Genomic DNA, 18,313 nt, shown 5'->3' with positions numbered 1-18,313 from the left:
GCCTTAGCAGTACCCAGGAAATGGTGGAACTCGATGATCTGAGGGGTCTTTCCCAACTTTAACCATTCCATGATTCAATGGATTGCAGCTGGTGGAGATCCAGCTGCACTGGTGCAGGCTATTCAGGCTTAGGTCAGGTTATCCTGGAGACAGAACCACAAGCACGGGAGCTCTGCAAATTTGTGCCTTTTGTTTGGCTAATAAGATGTTGTGTGTTTGTTGTTTGTTGAAGACACGAGGGAAGCACAGAAGTGGCCTTTATCCCTGGGAGGGGACGGTTACACCCTGGCCTGTCAGTGCACAGCAACAGCCCATCCCCACCTCCAAAGGCTCTGGGGAATGGCCTGAGCTCCTGCAGGCTGAAGGTCCACGTGAGGTCCCCAGAGGTAGGTGGAAATTCATCTCTAAAGAGGTGTGATAGCAATCCCGGAGACAGATACCAATCCTTCATCAGAGAACTCTTCTTCAGGGAGTCCCAGGTAATACTTCTAAAAATCCAGTGGGAAGTCTGTGCTGTTGATGTATTTACCTGCAGGCAGATGTTTTAAATCTGAAGTAATTTCTTCTCTCTTGGGTTTGAGACAGAGATGGATCTGTGGAGGTAATGACAGGAGTTTCATCTTCAGGGCCTGCATTCAGACCTGTTTCAAGAGTCTCGGGTTTAAAAAAAACAAAGCCTTTCTGTGGATAGAACCTGCATCTCATTCAGCAGCAGTCATAGGGCTGGAAGGGATCTCTGGAGCCAGTTTGATCTAGGCTCCTAGCCAAAGGCAGGCACAACTCTTTATTCTCCAAGCCCTGTGATGAGGATGAATCCCCAGCATTCCTGCACAGCCCATTCCTGCTCCTGACTGCTCTAATGATAAGCCAGGCTCGCTCCTGCTGCAAAGCCAAGCTCCACTTTGTGTTTGCAGAGCAGTGCTCGAGCTGTGAATGGCCGGACAGGGTTTAACCACACAACCCTCAGGGTCTGCAGCTCCACTCTGTGCATTTGTCACTCCCCTCCTGGACTGGTGCCGTGCTGGGTGTCCTTTCTGCCCTCTTCCACACAAATTTCCTTCAAAAGAGGCTGGCTGGATGTTCCTTTCATACAAGACCATTCACAAAACACCTTGCTTTCCAGATCTGTGGGGACACAGACTTACATGAATGTCACCTATGTGTTGCCTTTGGGTGCCCCAGGCTGGAGATGTGCCCTGGAAAGGCACCAGAGCCCCTGGAGCTGTGGCTGGGTACTGTGGTTGGAGCCCTCACCCCCAGCTTGTGATGCTGTGTATGAAATCCCACCATTGGCTGGACAGATTGGGCTCCTTTCCTCACTTTGCCGCTGAAAGATGGAACTTCTAATGAGGTCTGGACTCGCACACCAGGGAAAGAGTGCCCAGTCAGATGTGCTGCCTGTCTGTATGTCCTCACACCAGTCCTGTGTCCTCTTGGCACCCAAGTCCCCAGCTGTGTCACAGTTCTCTTGGTGGTGTTCACCCTAGGATTATTTTTCCCTCTTCCTTGTGCTCTCAGCCATGACATTAGCACACAAGAAAGGGTGTGAACTGATCTCAGCTTCCTGCCCTGCTCGCTGGGATAATGATGGGTTTGGGGTAAATATCACACCTGGCTGTGGCCAGACTTGGGACCTCCCTGCTGGATTGGATGCAGAGCTTCAGGGAGATCCTCTGTGGAGAGACCAGGCAAGGCCAAAACCAGCCCCAGCACGCAGGCACAGTTACAGAAAGGACAGAACTGTTTGTGTGTGACCAGGTTTTGGGGTGGCTCAGCCTGTGCCAGGTGCTCCCAGAGAAACCCCTGGAATCTCTTTAGGTTCACCTGCACAAGGGATGTATGTGGTGCCCTCATGGCTCTGCCTTGAACTCTATCTCCTGCTCATTATTTAGACCAACAGATTCTCCTTAGCAACTGTCTGTGCCATTTTGTCTTGTTTTTCTAGAATAGACGTGAAAATCCTTTTCCTGTGCCTTCTTTGTCTCCGGACATTTGCCCACCAGAGCTCACAGTCTCAGGTGAGTCCTGCTCAACCATTCCCTTCGTGTGGGTGACAAACAGCTGTGGCTCCTCAGAGCTGAGGAAATTACAGAATCACAGAATGGATTGCCTTGGAAGGGACTTTAAAGCCTGGCTCATCTCATCCCCTGCCATGGCAGGGACAAATTTCACTATTCCAAACTGCTCCAAACCCTGCCCAGCCTGGCCTTGGGCACTGCCAGGGATGCAGGGGCAGCCACAGCTGCTCTGGGCACCCTGTGCCAGGGCCTGCCCACCCTCACAGGGAACAATTCCTTCCTGATATCCCATCCAGCCCTGCCCTCTGGCAGTGCAAAGCCATTCCTCTTGTCCTATCACCACATTTTTATCAGTGTTTATACTGCTGGAGTGGAATTTAATGGGGTGATAGTGACACTCAGCCTGCTCAGAGAGAGGGCAGGCAGCAGCTTGGTTTACTCAGTCAGTAGTGATTATATCCATGTTTGCCCATAGTAGCAAAACTCTTTAGTAAGGCGCTCAAGAACTGAGGTATTCAAGAAGACAAATTCCTGCACTCTCAGCCTGTGGTTCACTTGCAGCAGTGGCTTTGCCCACCTAAACATGCAGCAGGTTCTCCACAGGCCACATTCCCTTCTGGGGGTAATGGGGGGTCTTGGGCACACAGCATAAAGGCAGTCAGGTAGAGAGTCAGGATGTACACAGCAACCCTGGGCTCTGAACAGGTTTTGAGGATGCCCTCAATTGGCCAAACTGGGAAATGGCTTAGAGATGTTAAATAAATCAGATTTATCTCTACATCCAAGCTTCAGTTTTTGCTTATTTTCCATTCTGTGTTTCATCTTTATGCTCTGGGTCTCCTGAGCTCTTACCTTTTGTGGAGAGAACCACTCTGTTCATCCAACAGTGTGGCAGCAGTGAGGGGTGAACCTGAATCACCCTGCAGCTTCCCAAATCCCTTAATGCTATTGAGGAAACCTCAGTAATCCCCAGAGCCCAGGGAGTCAACCTCCACAAGGTACCCCACACCTCTGTGAGAGGAAGGTTACTCCTGCCCTGAGGGAAAGGTGGATTTACCCAACAAATCCTGAACAAGTGCTGCCCACCATTCTTGCAGCCTCAAATCCAACAGCCCTTCCTTCCCTGTGCTTACAAATCCTTGTGCCTTGCTGCAGTTCTCTGGAAGGCTGAGAGCAAGCCCTGGAGCTAAACTGTGTTTAGTCCATCCCTGGGAGCAGCAGGAGATGGGGCAGCTGCTCCCAGGGATGCCTGGCTCACCTTGGGCAAGCTCAGCTCTGCCTTCCTTGCTGCCCTGGAGAGTCCCTGGGATGGGGATGAGCTCTGTCCTCCCTTCCTGAGCGCCCTGCAGGTGCCAGGGACACTCTCAGGTGGCCACCACAGACAGCCAGTCCTGGTGATGGGGACAGAGCAGCCCAGTACCAGCAGTGACCCACCCATGGCCTGACTTAGCTGGGGATTTGCTCACTCCAGGATTTGAGTGTGGGATGCCAAGGAGGCTTTGTGCCAGTGTTGTCATCCATGGAGACAAAGTGACTCTGAAAGAACCACAGGCTGGGAGCCTGGGCCAGGCAGTGCCTCTCTCTGGGTCCCTGATGGATGCCCTGGATATGGCTGTGTCCAGAGCTGACAGCACATGGAGCTAATCCTGATTAGCCATGGCTCCAAGGGTAATGGCTCTGCCCTTGAACTTGGAGAGGGAAGTGCTGGTGGCTGATCCAGCAAACCCATTTGCTGCCTCTTGCTGCTTCCCAGCTGCTGGCCTTAGCAGAGCAGATGGAGGCCTGGATTAGGAGGATTATGCAGCTCCTCTGCTACTCACTGCCTTCTCCTGGCACCTGGGCCCTGCCCCGATGGCCAGGAGGGCGAGGTGAGGGAGAAATGCTGCAGGGATTCCAGAGGAGCAGTGGGACTTGGCCAAACAGAGCTCACTGTGATGTTATCTAGACCCAAGCAGCAACAGGAATTGCTCCCTGGGCAAATCTCATGACTGGCACCAGAAGGAAGCTTGTCACCTGGGCTGAAGGTCTGAGGGTGGGCAGGGGCAGGCACAGACACCCTGCACCCTCCTGGGGTCTGGGTGGGTTCTCCAGGAGCAGTAACACCTCCTGCAGCCCTCCTCCCAGGGGCTACCATGGTTCCTTACAGGCAAGGGTTAATCATAATGGAAAAGGTAGGGTTCCCTCTAGGGATGGACTTTTGTGCTCTGAACCATTTCAGCAGTGCTGGCAATGCTGAGCCAGCTGTTGGCAGCTGGATCCTCCAGCTCATGGCAGCTTTTCACCAGTTCAGCAGCTGCTGCCTCTGGGTCTCTCTGCCTCTGTGCCTGCCTCACAGCACATGTGGCTCCTGCCCAAAAACCCTGCCTGCCCAGCTGAGGGGAAAAGGGTTCAAGGCTTTTTGCAGTCTTGGGGAGGGAAAAAACCTCAGAGTGGTGCTTTTCCACCACATCACTTTTAATCTATTCATTTTTAATGAACTTTTAATCTGTTCATTCCTATGGGTGTCAGGAATTCTTTCTGTTTTGTTTAATCAGAGTAGACAAGAACCAGGCAGATTTTAATTCATTTTTCTCACAGTTCGCCATAACTCCAAAACTCCACCAAACTTTGTGATTGGAAATTTCCAAAGTGCTGGAAGTTTTTTGCAGTTCTTTGTCCCTGGATGAAACATCTCATTTTAAACCATGCAGAAGCCTAGTTTCAGAAGGATTTTCCCCAGTATCCAATCTTTCCAAGAGAGGCCTAGTTCAACCTTCCAGAGCTGGTTTAAGTAAATCCTGGACTTGGATTTTTGCCCTGCTGCACACACTTTACATTTCATGCAACAAGAGATCTGAATTTTGCTTTGCAGACACCTCTACCCAAATGCTTCCCCATTAATCTTTGGTTTTGATTTTTCAGCACCTGCTTCAGCTTCTAACTACAAAGCAGCTTCAGGCACCAAACCCAAAGTAGCCCTGGATCCCCATATCCGGCTCAAGGATGGAAAACTGGAACTGGTGAGTGGCAGGGTCCCTGTCCCCAGGGCAAGGTCCCCTCCTTGTGCACTGTGCAGGAAATAGTCCAGCTTCAGCTGAGCTTGCTGCAGGTTAAGAGGGTGAAACATCCTGACTGTGTCTAAAGGGGCATTTAAACATGCCTTGGCTCATCTTGGCTATTTCTTGGTGCTCCATGAAGCTCCAGAATTCATTTCCTGGCAGCTGCACCTCCTTTAGACATCATGCCATCGGCTAAGGTTGTGCCCTCCAAACTTTTGGTGCCGCTGTCACTGCTAGGGTGACCTCAGGCAGCCTGGTGTGCGGGAGGGGAGGCTGGGACAGGAGTTATCCCATCGAGATTCTCCCATCACTTTGTGGAGAACACATTCCATGGGCATGGAGCAGAGCTGCCCATCTGCTCACCGAGACGCCGGGGAGGGACAGGGTGGTTCTCCCGTCTGGCACCTTGGGTTATTCCGGCGTTTGAGCGGGGACATGGGGACAGGGCCACCACGGAGGCCCCGATGTGACGAACATCTGCTGCCCCCCGACGGCAGCGCCGCGGAGCCGCTCTCGGAGCCCGGGATTCTCCCGAAGCGGATCCAGGGTGGCATCGGCACAGCGACCTCTGCTCCTCAGCTGGCAGGAGCGCAGCGCTTGGTTTCGCTTCTCAAAGCTCTGTTAGCTTTGGGGGGTGACACCGACTGGCGCAGCCCGAGGTGGCTTTGGGGTGGCCAATATCCCAAAGTGAGGGAGCCTGCAGCAGTGCCTTGCTCAGGGGGGTGAGCAGAGGCGCAGGAGGTGGGAATGGGACAGCAGAGGGATCCCAGGACTCGGTGCTGGTGCTGGGAAGGTGAGCGAGGATCCCTCCGAGCCCCTTCCCAGGGAATCTCCTGTGAGCAGGAGCTGCGAGTGCAGCCTGGCACTCGAGCGTTTCACTCAGGCTCTTTCCCAGAGTCTGCTCGACTTTGTCTTTTAAAAGCTTTCAGCTGCTGCTGCCAGCAGGGAAGTGGGGCTTGCACAGGCTGATCTGCTTCTGTGTGCTGCCCTGAGATCGGGCTGATAAACATCAGGAGAAGTTAGGGCATCAGGAGTAATGAGAGAGCAAAACATGCAGTGGAGGAGCAAAATGTTTGAATGTCTCCTCTCTCCATGAGAAACACTATGTTAATAGCTTTTATCTTCCTGGTCCCAAACACAATTTCTGAGCAGTAAGAGAAAGGAGAGCCTGAGTTCTTGCCAGCTGAGTCTTGCTGAAACTCCTCTGGCTTTTGATAAAAGTCCTGAAAACTCATTGGAGCAGCAAATCTGATTGCAGATAAAATGTTCTTGGAGGGATGTGAACCTGTGTTCAGGAACAGACATTTCTGTACACATGCAACAAAGGAGAGACTGCAAATCCAATCCAAGCCTGTTCCTTTGGGAGATGCTGCCTGGAGAAACCCAGCACCAAGTGTCTTCCCAGTGCTTACCCCAAAGAATTGCTTTTCCAGTATTTTTCTTTTTAAAGGCTCCTTGTTTCTGCTCAAGGTTCTGCAGTACCTTGGTCTGGATGTGACTGAGGAGAAGAAGAGGCAGCTCAGGCAAAGCCTGACCACGGACTCGCAGGGGACTGTGGCCTATGGAGGTGAGCAGGGGCTCTGCCCAGGGAGATCTGACATTTCTGTGCAGCTTCACTGGCAGCTAAAAAGGGAAAAAGGGACAGAAGTGGCTGGTGAGACACCTGCCTGGGTAGGGATGGAGCCTATAAAGAGGGGAAGTCACAAACACAAAAGGAGGCATTCTGTAGAATCATGGAATGCTGGAAGGGGTTGGGTTGGATGGGATCTCAAAATTCCTCTAATTCCATCAGACACCTTCCACTATCCCAGGTTGCTCCAAGCCCTGTCCAAGAGAACCCTTCCAGGGAGGGATCAGCCACAGCTTCACTGTGAAACCTGTGCCAGGGCCTCACTGCTCTCACAGGGAAGAATTTATTCCTAACATCTAATCTAAACCTACTCTCTGTCAGTTTAAAGCCATTCCCATTGTCCTATCATGGGTAAAGTCAGACTAAAAGAAAGCTGGTGCAAGGGTTTACTTTCCTTAAAATCCCAGTTTTCCCAGCAGGAAAATGAAACACACAAAATGAAAGCCAGTTCTGCTTTCTGTGGCCTTCCAGAGCATGGCTGGCCCCCAGGGTCTGCTCCCCAAAAGGCTTTCAGCAAAAATCCCAAACCATCAGCAATGTCCCCAGCAGAGAGAACAGTCACAAGGCATCTGGATCAATGTTTTGTGCAGAGGGAGGGATGGCACACAGAACCACAACCCTCTCCTTTGAGTGACTGGAGCTGTAGTTTGTGGAAACAGAAATGAGGATGATTGGGGGTATTTAGCAATGTGCTGCTTTTGCACAGAGACTCTGGCTCCTGCTGCAGCCCAGGCACCATCCAGGACAGGCTTCAAGGTGGCACCCTGTGAACCTCATGAAGTTCAACAAGGCCAAGTGCATGTTCTGCACCTGGGTTAGGGCAGCTGCAAGCACAAACCCAGGCTGGGCAGAGAAGGGAAGGAAAGCAGCCCTGGGGGAGGATTTGGGATGTTGGGGGGTGACAGCTGGACCTGTCCTGGCTGTGAGCACCCAGAAACCCCCCTGTGCTGGGCTGAGCCCTGCTATGGGCACCAGGAGGGGGGGATTCTGCCCCTCAGGTGAGACCCCACCCGCAGAGCTGCGTCCAGCTTGGGGGACACCTCAGAGCCTCTTGCAGGGCCTAAAGGGGCTCCAGGAGAGCTGCAGAGGGACTGGGGACAAGGGATGGAGGGACAGGACACAGGGAATGGCTCCCACTGCCAGAGGGCAGGGATGGATGGGATATTGGGAATGAGGGATTGTTCCCTGTGAGGGTGGGCAGGCCCTGGCACAGGGTGCCCAGAGCAGCTGTGGCTGCCCCTGGATCCCTGGCAGTGCCCAAGGCCAGGCTGGGCAGGGCTGGGAGCAGCCTGGGACAGTGGGAGGTGTCCCTGCCATGGCAGGGGGTGGAATAAGATCATCTTTATGGCCCCTTTGTGCCCAAACTATTCCATGTTTCTGTGATTCTGGGACCCTGGTGCCACCTCCCTGATGGTCCCCACCTGTCCCACACAGGCCATTCTGCTGTGCCTTCCTTCATGTCTGAAAGAAAATTAATGTGGATTTTCAAACTTGTAAATTTAACACCTTTTCTAAGTACTGAACTCACTGAGTTGAGTTTTTGTTTAAATCAGCAACGTGAGAAAGGGCAGCAGGTGCCTTTTTTCAGGGAAATGTGGGTTTAGCCTAAAATTTTAAAACTTTCAGAACCACAGTCGTCAAAACTCCCCTGTGAAAATATCTGGGGTTTTCTGGGTGTTAAAAATGTCACTTTTTTTCAGTTGGATTAGAAACAGGAGTATGATAAAGTCTGTCAACAACTCATTTAAGCTTGATGGGGTTGCTGACAAACCCAGGATTATTAGAGAAACCTGTCTGGCATCTCTGAACCCTGGATGGCCCCAAAACCAGTGGCATTTTCCCCTAACCCACAGCAATTTTCTCTTTTAGCCTGGTAAAAACTGCTTGTTTCTCACAGATGTTCTCCAAGCACTCAGGGATCTGATGCAGGAGGAGCTGGACGAGGCTGGTTTGGATTCCAGCTCTGTGCTCTTCACTCAGCACGAAGTGGCCAATTTGCTGGATACATCAGCTTTTCACTCCCTGGTCAGTCACCCCAAAGCTCTGCTACATTGAATCCATGGAATTCTGAGATGGGAAAAGCTAAATTACAATTTTCTGGTTGTTCTAGAGTTAGAAAGACAAAGCAGAACTATTAATTAATCATTTTTTAATAGAAAATTCCATAAAAGACCTCTAACTTCTCATTTGTAATAAGGAAATAAGAGTATCTATGGGACAATATGAGGAAGCAGCCTGGCAGTTATGCAGAAGGAGAAATAGCCATAATTAATCAATTCTAAGTAATTTCATCTGGTTCACAAAGTGAAAATTCACTCTAGCTCAGCCACATCAGCAATGATGGGAATCAGAGAGTGAAATTCTGTGGGGCAAAATGAACCATGCTGGTGCTGAATTATTTAATGTGCCTTTTGATCTATTGCATAAAAACGCTGACTCCCTTTTTAGGTGATTCTGATTCAATGTGTGATGAGTCTGTCCCTCTCCTTGCAGACCTTTGACTCTCTCAACTGCAATGGCAGCGAGGACCTGGAGCAGCTGCAGCTGGAGATGAGGGATCTGCGGCACGAAGTCCGCAGGCTGAAGGTTCAGAGCAGATTTCTTGGCTGGGATTTCTTGCTGTAGCTCTCTGTGGGGGTAATGGGGTGGCCTGTCCCTCTGGAGAAGTCACCAGTTTGCATTCTGTGCATTCCTCAGTCACACAGGAGCCTCTCACCCTCCACTCTCCTTAATTGCCTCTTTCTCGCTCTCAGCCTCAAAGGAAAACTTATTTGTACTCAAAGCATGCAGGCCCTTCTCAGCAGGGAGTTAACATATTTAAAAAGCAGCTCTCATTAAGAATTCCAGTGTGTGATTAACAGAAGCAGCACCTGTCCTCTCACCCTCACCTGGCTGTGAGCACCTCAGCTGTGTCCAGGTGGAATTCTGCAGGTCACAGCTCTAAAAGCTCTCCCTGTGTGGGGACAAAGTGCACAGAACTTCTGTAAAATAACATTCTGGTGGGTAGGGGCATTCTAGAAAATGTCCTGTCATCTGTTGCTCCTAATTTGGTGAAAATATTTCCCACAGTCTCTCCTGAGAGAAGTGGAGAGCAGCAAGAAGTCGATGGAGGATGAACTTCAGCGGCTGAACCAAGTTAGTGGAGGGATTTCTGGGCTGCTGGGGTGGGTTTGGGGGTGGGTTTGGCAGCTGAGGGGGACGTGGGGTGCTCATCAGAAGTTCCTGGTGCTTGCAGAAGGCGCTGGGGTTCCTGTCAGAGAACAGGAGCCTGCACAGCAAACTGCAGATGGCCGAGGTGGTGCAGAGACAGGCCCACAGTGCCGAGCAGGACTACGAGGAAGTGATCCACCTGCTGGAGGCTGAAATTGCAGAACTGAAGATGCAGCTGGCAGGGAAAAAAGCAAAGCACGTCTCTGAAATAGAGGTAATGCAACCCCCTGGAAAAACCCACAGCCCTTCAGACTCTTCTTCTGTGGGTTCATAGTGTCATGGAATGATTTGGGCCAGAAGAGATCATAAAGCTCATCTCAGTCCAACCCTCTGCCATGGGCAGGGACTCCTTCCACTACCCCAGGTTGTTCCAAGCCCCGTCCAACCTGGCCTTGGACACTTCCAGGGATGGGGCAGCCACAACTAACTAAGGTCACCCTCCTTATATTTACACAGGCCACAACTAACTAAGGTTACCCTCCTTCTATTTACACAGGAGAAAATGAAATAGCACATAGATCATTTTCTGTGTGGGACCACAAGGCCAACACAGTCTCTGGATCTGTGTTATAATTTGCACAACTTCCACTGTCCCTTCCCAAATGCCCCAAACTGTTGTTTCCAAAAGCCAAGGCTGGAGCATCACCAGCCCCTTTCTCCTCCTGCTGTGTCCCTGTGTCAGGAGGACATCCTGGAGCTGAGGAGGCAGCTGTCCCTGGCTGATGGCCAGCTACGAAAATCCGAAGTGTCGCGGAAGCGCCTGGAGATCTGCAATAGGAAACTGCTCCTGTTTGTGCAGGTGAGGTGTGCACCTGCCCACTGCTGCAGCATCACCACGGCCTCTTTCCTTCAGGGTGCTTTTGCAAGTCCAATCAACTTCCTGCTCCATAAGCAAGAGGGTGTTTTTTCCCTCTCTTACCCAAAAAAGTCACTGTGTGTTGGTTAGGAGGAAGCAGGGGATGAGCTCAGATCTCCTCATCCCCTGGGAGCAATGCAAACTCCGTGGTGCAGGTTTTGCTGGTGGCTCTGCTCTTCCTGGCTCCCTGTGCTGAGGCTGATGTCAAAATCACCCATGCTCACCTTCCCTTACTATAGCTCTATAAATAGGAACCTGGAGAGTGGCTTTGCTCTTCCAGTGCTTTTCCCCTTGGATTTCCTGCAAAATCTTAGAGTTTAATGCTTCATTTGATGGGTTTTCCACATCATTCCCTATGTTGGGAACACCAGTCTGTGTCATTAATAAACTGGCCAGCATGGGAAGCATTAGTAGTCAGTGTATCTGCCATGGCTACTGGTGGCCTGTCCCAAGAACTCCTGAAATCAAGCAGAAACAGTGGAGCAAAAGGAAATGTAGATGCTGTGTCAATGTAGATGCTGTGTCCTCTGCTCCAAAAAAGGAAGAATTAAATGCTCCAGAGCTTCAGCACTATCTGCTAGAGCCTGTGCAGTTTGGGGTCAGACTTTGGAAATATATCTCATTGACCCCAGGGTCAAACATCACAGGATTTTGAGCACTGGAGCAAAACGTCTTCATTTTTCCTCCACCCCTCAGTGGTGCTGGAGAAGTGCATGGTAGTGAGAGCTTACACGTGCAGGTCCAGCCCAGGAGCCAGGGGCTGCTGGCAGCCATGATCACTGAAATGCAGCCTGCAAAATTATTCCTTGGAAGAGGATTTTTGTGTTGCATTTCATGTGTTTTAGCAGTAATATTAAAATGCAGAATTCAGATGTGTCTGTAAATTCATGAATGCTGCCTGAGCTGCAAAAGGCCTTGAGATATTTGCTTCAAGGGCAATGAATAAGCAGAAGCTGATTACTGTCATATTAAATCTGATCATCAGGAAAAACCCATGGGGTTTGTTCTCAGGAATTATTCATTCCTACAAGTTTGAAACCTTTTTTTTTTTTTTTTTTCTGTTGCATGACAGAACATTTACAAGGTCTTGAGCACACACAGTCATTTACCAGATGAGAAAAGGTAGGAGATGGCTTCTGGGCTGGGAATGGTGAACAGCAACATGAAATGTCCTTTTCTGACCTTTCTCTGGGGAAGGTGCTTCACACGTAACCTACCCAGAGTTTCTAAACATACTTTCACTTTGGAAGTGAAACCATGGGAGAAAGATGATCTGGAGGCTGCTGGTGGGTTGATGCTGGGGGAATTGGGCCTGTGTTTAGGCTTTTTTTGGGAGTGAGGAGCTGAAATTCAGCTTGGGTTAAATTGCTCTTGTCAGCAGAGACCCCAAGCAGGTTGTTTCAGAGCAGCACAGTTTTGACCCACCTGCTTTTCCAAACATAAACCAGTTTTGGCTCCAGGACCACATCCTTTTTATCAGCAGTTAGAGCAGACAGAGTGTAAGCAAGGAGCTCTCCAGACTCTCAGCTGCATGAATAGCAGCAGAAACAGAGCTCAGGCTTCTGGACTCCCCTCCAACCTGAGCCTGTCTCCTACCACTTGGGCATAAATGTACCACAACTCTATGTGTGTTTTTAACTGATTAAATAATTGAAAAGTCACTGTCCCGTCGATAATGACCAGTCCCTTTAAAAGCCAGTTTTTAAGAGGGATGGAAATCAGTTTTTAAGTTTCCAAGTTGGTTCTTTCTAATATAATGCGGGGGAAATGCTTTTGACAAATTCTGAAGAGTACTTTGCTATTTTTCTGTAACAAAGCAATGCAAGTGTGTCTAACAGACACTTTAATGTGAAGGGATGGAGATGCAACCCCCCAAACACACAGAATTTATGTAGCAGATCCTTCCTGAGAGGCTGGCCAGGATTGTCAATGCCCATTCTCTGACAGAACTATTGATGGCACTTTCCGTATTTATAAGCGTCAACCATGAAACAGAAGAGGATAAAACAGATGCAGTCTCAGACACATCTCTTCCACCTTCAGATCTTGTTGACCTTTTGCTATCAGAAGCTAAAGAGCTGTTAGCACCAATCCTCTCCAACAAGGACGGTAAGCACTAAATGAACCAGAGGAAGCTGAATCCCAGCAAGTCCCAGGGATCTCTGCCAGTGTTATTGGCAGTTTCCAGCACCTTCGATATTTTTCCATACCAGTTGAGCCTCCCTGATTCTCTCATGCTCACTGGGATGTAATTACCCTATATCCATGTGACTCATCTGTGGATCTGCAATGCAGAGTCGCAGGGTATGGAGTCAAAGACTTGTGCCCAGGGCCAGAGGAAAGTTGTTTATCCAGGGGAAAAGCCCTGACAGGCAGGAGGAGGGTTTCACAGAATCACTATAATGATGGTTGAAAGGGACTGCTGGAGATAAGAACTTCTGCTCCAGGTAGGGCCATCCCAGTAGAGGGGATCTGCAGTGGGTTTAGCCAGCCAGGATGGAGATCCACAGCCTTCCTGGATGGTGTTCCCTCACTGCTCTGTGACAAAGATGTTCCCAGCACCAGCCTGAGCTCCCCCAGGGGCAGCCTGTGGCCTCTGCCCCTACTTACACCAGCTGCCCTGCCAAAAACAGCTCAGCTCCACAGCCTTTAATTTCCCTGATGTGGCAGTGGGGGCTGTGAAGTTGCCTCCTGGCCTCCTCTTTGCCAGGCTAAACCAGCCCAGCTCCCTCAGCCCTCCCCAGCCTCTCCCTGCAGGCCTGGAGCTTCCCTTGCTGGATCCTGTCCAGTTTCCCAACAGCTTTAGACCCAGGATCCAAACTTTCCTTCTGCCATCCAGGTACCGTTCCAGCAGTGCTGAGCAGAAGGGAACAGTCACCTCCTATTTCCTTGGAGTAAAAACCAGCCATGCTCCCTTTTCCTCACATCTGTGAGCAAACCAGGGAACAATCCAGCTCCATGACAGTCTGGATTGGCTTTCTCAGTCTGGGACTCTGAGCTGGTCCATAAGCCAAAGACATTTCTTGGTGGCAATTATTTGACCCTGCTTGTCTCCTCCCCCACAAAATGAGTGTCTGACCTCCTCAGTGTCATGTCCAGGTGAATTCCCAGCCCCAAACAGGTGCCCAGTCCTTACTTTGATGCTATTCACCAGCTCAGTGTGGCCACAGCCCAGCACTGGCTTTGTCTCAAAGCACAAGACACAAAGGAAATAATTGCAGCCTTTCAGGAGCACCTCTGGTTTGTGAGTGCTGTCAGCATTTTCTGAGCTCCTGCCTCATTAAAATGTGCATTATCATAATGCAGCAGCATTGGGCATGTTCTCTGCACTAACATTGGCTCTGTGCTTCCATCTGCAGCTCTGCCATGGGACAGGGACCAGTGCCTGCCTGCGGAAGGAATCCCAAATTACAAGGAGTAGGTGTCAAAACTGCTGTGGTCTGTAATTTGGACAACACAGATACTAAAAATTCCTGTCAGTTTTGTTGGGGTTTTTTAACCAAAACTGTTGCTTGATGACTTTTGATCAGACAGTCTAGGAGAGGCCTCCAGATGGCCATGACAGAGAAATGCTGTGAAATTCCTAGACAGAAAGAGACTTCCTGCCCTGCACTGTGTGAATTCCTGGATTTCTCTTTTGCTTTATAAAATGCTGGTTTTCCTTCAGGCCAGATGGGAATTTGTGGTTCTGTGGCTTGTCTAGCCAGCATTTTTATAGTGCACTCTGTGCAAGGGAAAAAGCATCACTGATTATGTTAATTTTTTATGCTGTGATATCGAGATGTTGTGAAGCTCCAGACAAGGAAAGCAGGCTGACTTGGCTTTGTTTGGACCTTAAACTGTTAAATTTCCCTGAAACCTCCTAAATTGCTTGTATTTAACAAAGCCATTTCCTAAAGTTATCTGAAAGGGCACTTTGAGACCTAAATATCTCCTACTGCTTTCTTAGCTTAACTCAACCTGAAGATCTGCCAGCACGGTTTTTTGTTTAGGTACAAAGTACCCATTTGCAAATGATAATTTCAAGGTTATGAAAAGCATTTTCAGACAAAACAGGCAGCCTGCACAGTCTAACCAGGCAAGATCTGTGGCTGCTTCTTCTTTCCTAAATAACCAGTGCTATAATAATTATCCTCTGTGTCCTTCTCCCAAACCACCTAAGGCATCTTTCTCCTTTTCAGCCACCTCCATCAGAAGACCACGTGGCCCCCTCCTGCAGGCCAGACCAAGAGTGACCAACCACAGCCACCAAGCCCCACGGAACTGCCTAAGAAGTCGACATAAATACCCCATGGCTTGGTGGTGCCCTGAACCATGGCCATCCATCCCAAGGGATGGGAAAGACACCCCCAGGCACCTCAGCTTCCAGGCCAAGCAGACTGAGAACAAGAATCATTCTTCCTAACTATCCAAGACTTTTTCAGCAACCTCCCCTGCGTGTCTACCTCCGAGTTATCGTACGAGGCTTTTTGCTCACGGTTTTGCAGCTTTATAGGAAAAATATTCTCATGAGGCTACAGAGGCCTGGATTTCTGTGGCAGCCTTTTAGAGCTTGTATTCTGGGTAGCATGAATGTACCTGAGGGACTCAGGGGTCTCCAACAGATCCCTTTTGGTATTTCAGATGAAAAACCAAAGTCTATTTAGTGACTGTAATCAAAGCAGCTTAATCCCTAGTGTCCTAGTTGTCTTGGGATAGGAATTTCTCTTTTTATTCTTTTTGTATAGCTTATCCCAGCTGCAGTGCTTGGAGTGGGAAGCAGCAGCTCAGGCAGTTGTTGGCCAGAGTGCAGGAGGCCAGCAGGGTGCTCTGGTCACAGCATGGACAGCGAGCCCTCCCTGGAACGTGGCAGGACATAGTGAACATAGCTCAGTAAAGGTCCCTGGTGTCACTGGGAAATGAGATCCACGTGATGCAAGACTGGGACAGCAGTGGATGGGGATGGGCAGAGGTCTGGAAAATAAAATGGAAACACTCCTCACAAGGAGTTTGCTCTCTGGGTTCTGATTGCAGCTGCTGCGTTCAGCGTCTCACAGACAAAGACACAGCCTGAGACCATTTTTCCTCCCTTTTATTTTGGCAGCTCCTGGGGAGATGCATTGAGAAGTTGCAGGAAAATGGGGTACAATCTGGCTTTTACAAATAATTTGTTAAGATTACTTCAAGTCTTCTTTGTGGGGGTTCAAAGCATGTGGATCCTTTATTGTCTAAATTAAAGGCTTAGGCAAAATCATGACCCTCACCAGCATCTCCTGCACTGGAGGTATCACTGCACTGCTAAACCAGCAACTGTGTGGTGGAATATATCACATAAATACCCAGTCTGAAATTCTGGGTAAGCTTAATTTCATAGCTTGGGGTAAATTAAATCTTGGGAGTGCATACCTCAGAATATAAATTAAAGGACTTCTTTTAAAAGGAGACGTAATCCTTTGGACTGCTTACAAGGAATATTCCCAGGAAGGAGAAAATATTCATCTTGGGATATGCTGTTTAATAGCTCATTGCCCAGTGCTCTCTGCTGTGATGGAATGATAGCAAATCCTGGTGTTACCTGTGGGTTTGGCCCTACAGCTTTGTTCTCATCTCCTGTGTTACACAGACAGGTAAGAGGCACACTCAGCAAAATCCAGTCTCACCAGTCTGGTGTACCCTGGCTCTGGAAAAACACCTCCAGTTCCCCTGGGGTTAACCAGCAGATCCCAATCTGCTCCTGGCAGGGTCTCTCCAAAAGCATTTGGCTGGAGGTGGCATCCCAGGGAGATGTCTCCAGCCACTGCTTGTCACACTTGTCAGGGAACAGCACAAACAGGATTTGGGGAAGGAGCAAGACTTGGGTTGTGCTGTGCTATTTCATATTCCCAATGTCACTTGAGACACCTGGGAGAAAAGGGCAAAGTTATGGGGGGAACACACCTGTTTAGGCTGCACTTAATCAGCTAGAAAATCAGCAATCTGTTGTGGAAATCCACAGAAGTTTCAGTTTCATCTCTGACAGTCATGGAATTGAGTCATTTTCTCAAAATACAAGTTCTGAACTCCACCTCCTTGAGTGCTGGAAAGGCACAGACCAGGACTGTCCCAGCAGAGACCAGTTACGTCATCTGAAAGAGGAACTCTTGATGCTGCTTCCACAGTCTGTATTATTCCACAGATGTGTATTTAAGGTCCCCAGAAAGAACATTTTGTATTAAAGCATCACAGTGGGTGAGGGTTTGGATGAAATAAGCATTATGTGGTTGGTGCTGGCACCTGGCAAGGGGTGGAAAGAAGGGGATGCTGCTCCAAGGCTGCTGTATTTGGGGTGTCCTGAGCTGTCTGTTTCCAAAAGAGCTGTGAAGTTCTCAACTTTTTAAATTTAAATTTATTAATAATAATTTAAATTTTCAACCTCTGAGGCACAGAGCCTCAACAGCTCTGTGCTCTCAGCTAACTGGCTCTGGAAAGGAAATCCTCCATGTTCCCATCAGCCACTGGAGAGCCTCACATCAAACAAGGATCAAGAACTGCATGCTTCCCCAAGCTCTCATGTTTCTCAGCTGGTTTCCAGTATTTCCTCTGAATTTACCATATTGCTGTGCCTTTGCTCCAAGCCCAGCAGAGCTCTCTCTCTCTGCTAACCCTGCTGTTCCAACCCCACCTTGCAGAGCAGTGCTCAGAGATAAGCTCTGACAAGAGCTGTGCTCCTGGAGCTGACACTGATTTTGGTGACCCAGAATAGCAAACCTGTGTCAGGCTTTACTCCCAGGCAAGGGGAATCAGGCAGAACTCAGCAAGGCACAGGGTGACATCTCCTCACAGAGCTCCAAGAGGCAAAAGGGGAAATGCATAAAGGAACAAACAGCACAGAAAGAAAAGTTATTTAAATAGGGTGTTCTTTATTCATACAGGGCCTGTCTAGCAGTCAGTAAGAGAGCTGAATTCTGGGTTAATTTGCAATACTTTGGCTTGCTTGTAAGGTTGTGGAGATGTGCTGCTGTCACAATGTGCTGTGTTTGTCTCAGAGAATGTGCCTTGGAGGGTCCCAGAATGACTGCACAGAAATGAGAAGGAGTGTTTGTGATAAAAATGAGACCTGAATGGTATTAGATCTTTCTGAGTGGCCTTCCAGATCCTGAAGGGATCCTACAAAAAGATGGAGGGGGACTTTTTACAAGAACATGTAACAGGACAAAGGAGAATTCTTCACACTGACAGAGAGCAGGTTTGGATTAGATATCAGGAAAAACTTTTCTGTGAGGGTGGGCAGGCCCTGGCACAGAGCAGCTGTGGCTGCCCCAGCCCTGGAAGTGCCCAAGGCCAGGTTGGACAGGGCTTGGAGCAGCCTGGGATGGTGGAAGGTGTCCCTGTCCATGGCAGGGAGTGGAACTGGATGAGCTTTAAGGTCCCTTCCAGCCCCCAAACCATTCTGTGTTTCCATGATTCTATGATAGGCTGGAATATGGCAAATATCTTATGAGCCAAAATGCAGAGAGATCCCCATAAACAGAGTATGTCAACACACTGCAGGTGATAAACTCAAAAAGATGCATTTAAAGAGCATCAGTGGGATCAGCTGTTG

At 49.4% G+C, this 18,313-nt stretch overlaps 1 protein-coding gene across 1 annotated transcript in view; it reads left to right on the top strand.

Moving 5' to 3' along the window:
• The window catches only part of LOC131565386 (syntaxin-binding protein 4-like), a 48,364-nt gene extending 32,771 nt beyond the window's left edge, over window positions 1-15,593 (top strand). Inside the window, exons 10-22 of the mRNA XM_058816246.1 lie at window positions 233-386; window positions 1,946-2,018; window positions 4,920-5,017; window positions 6,527-6,623; window positions 8,584-8,711; window positions 9,180-9,272; window positions 9,756-9,821; window positions 9,922-10,110; window positions 10,579-10,695; window positions 11,825-11,874; window positions 12,731-12,861; window positions 14,112-14,169; window positions 14,934-15,593. Coding sequence (XP_058672229.1) covers window positions 233-386; window positions 1,946-2,018; window positions 4,920-5,017; window positions 6,527-6,623; window positions 8,584-8,711; window positions 9,180-9,272; window positions 9,756-9,821; window positions 9,922-10,110; window positions 10,579-10,695; window positions 11,825-11,874; window positions 12,731-12,861; window positions 14,112-14,169; window positions 14,934-15,036 — 1,357 coding nt within the window. The 3' untranslated portion in view covers window positions 15,037-15,593. The remainder of the gene's footprint in view (window positions 1-232; window positions 387-1,945; window positions 2,019-4,919; window positions 5,018-6,526; window positions 6,624-8,583; window positions 8,712-9,179; window positions 9,273-9,755; window positions 9,822-9,921; window positions 10,111-10,578; window positions 10,696-11,824; window positions 11,875-12,730; window positions 12,862-14,111; window positions 14,170-14,933) is intronic.
• Window positions 15,594-18,313: the final 2,720 nt, after the last annotated feature.

Source organism: Ammospiza caudacuta, chromosome 17 (assembly GCF_027887145.1).
Source record: "Ammospiza caudacuta isolate bAmmCau1 chromosome 17, bAmmCau1.pri, whole genome shotgun sequence".
In the NCBI taxonomy this organism is placed as follows: Eukaryota; Metazoa; Chordata; class Aves; order Passeriformes; family Passerellidae; genus Ammospiza; species Ammospiza caudacuta.
This window is presented reverse-complemented; position numbering and strand designations above follow the sequence as displayed.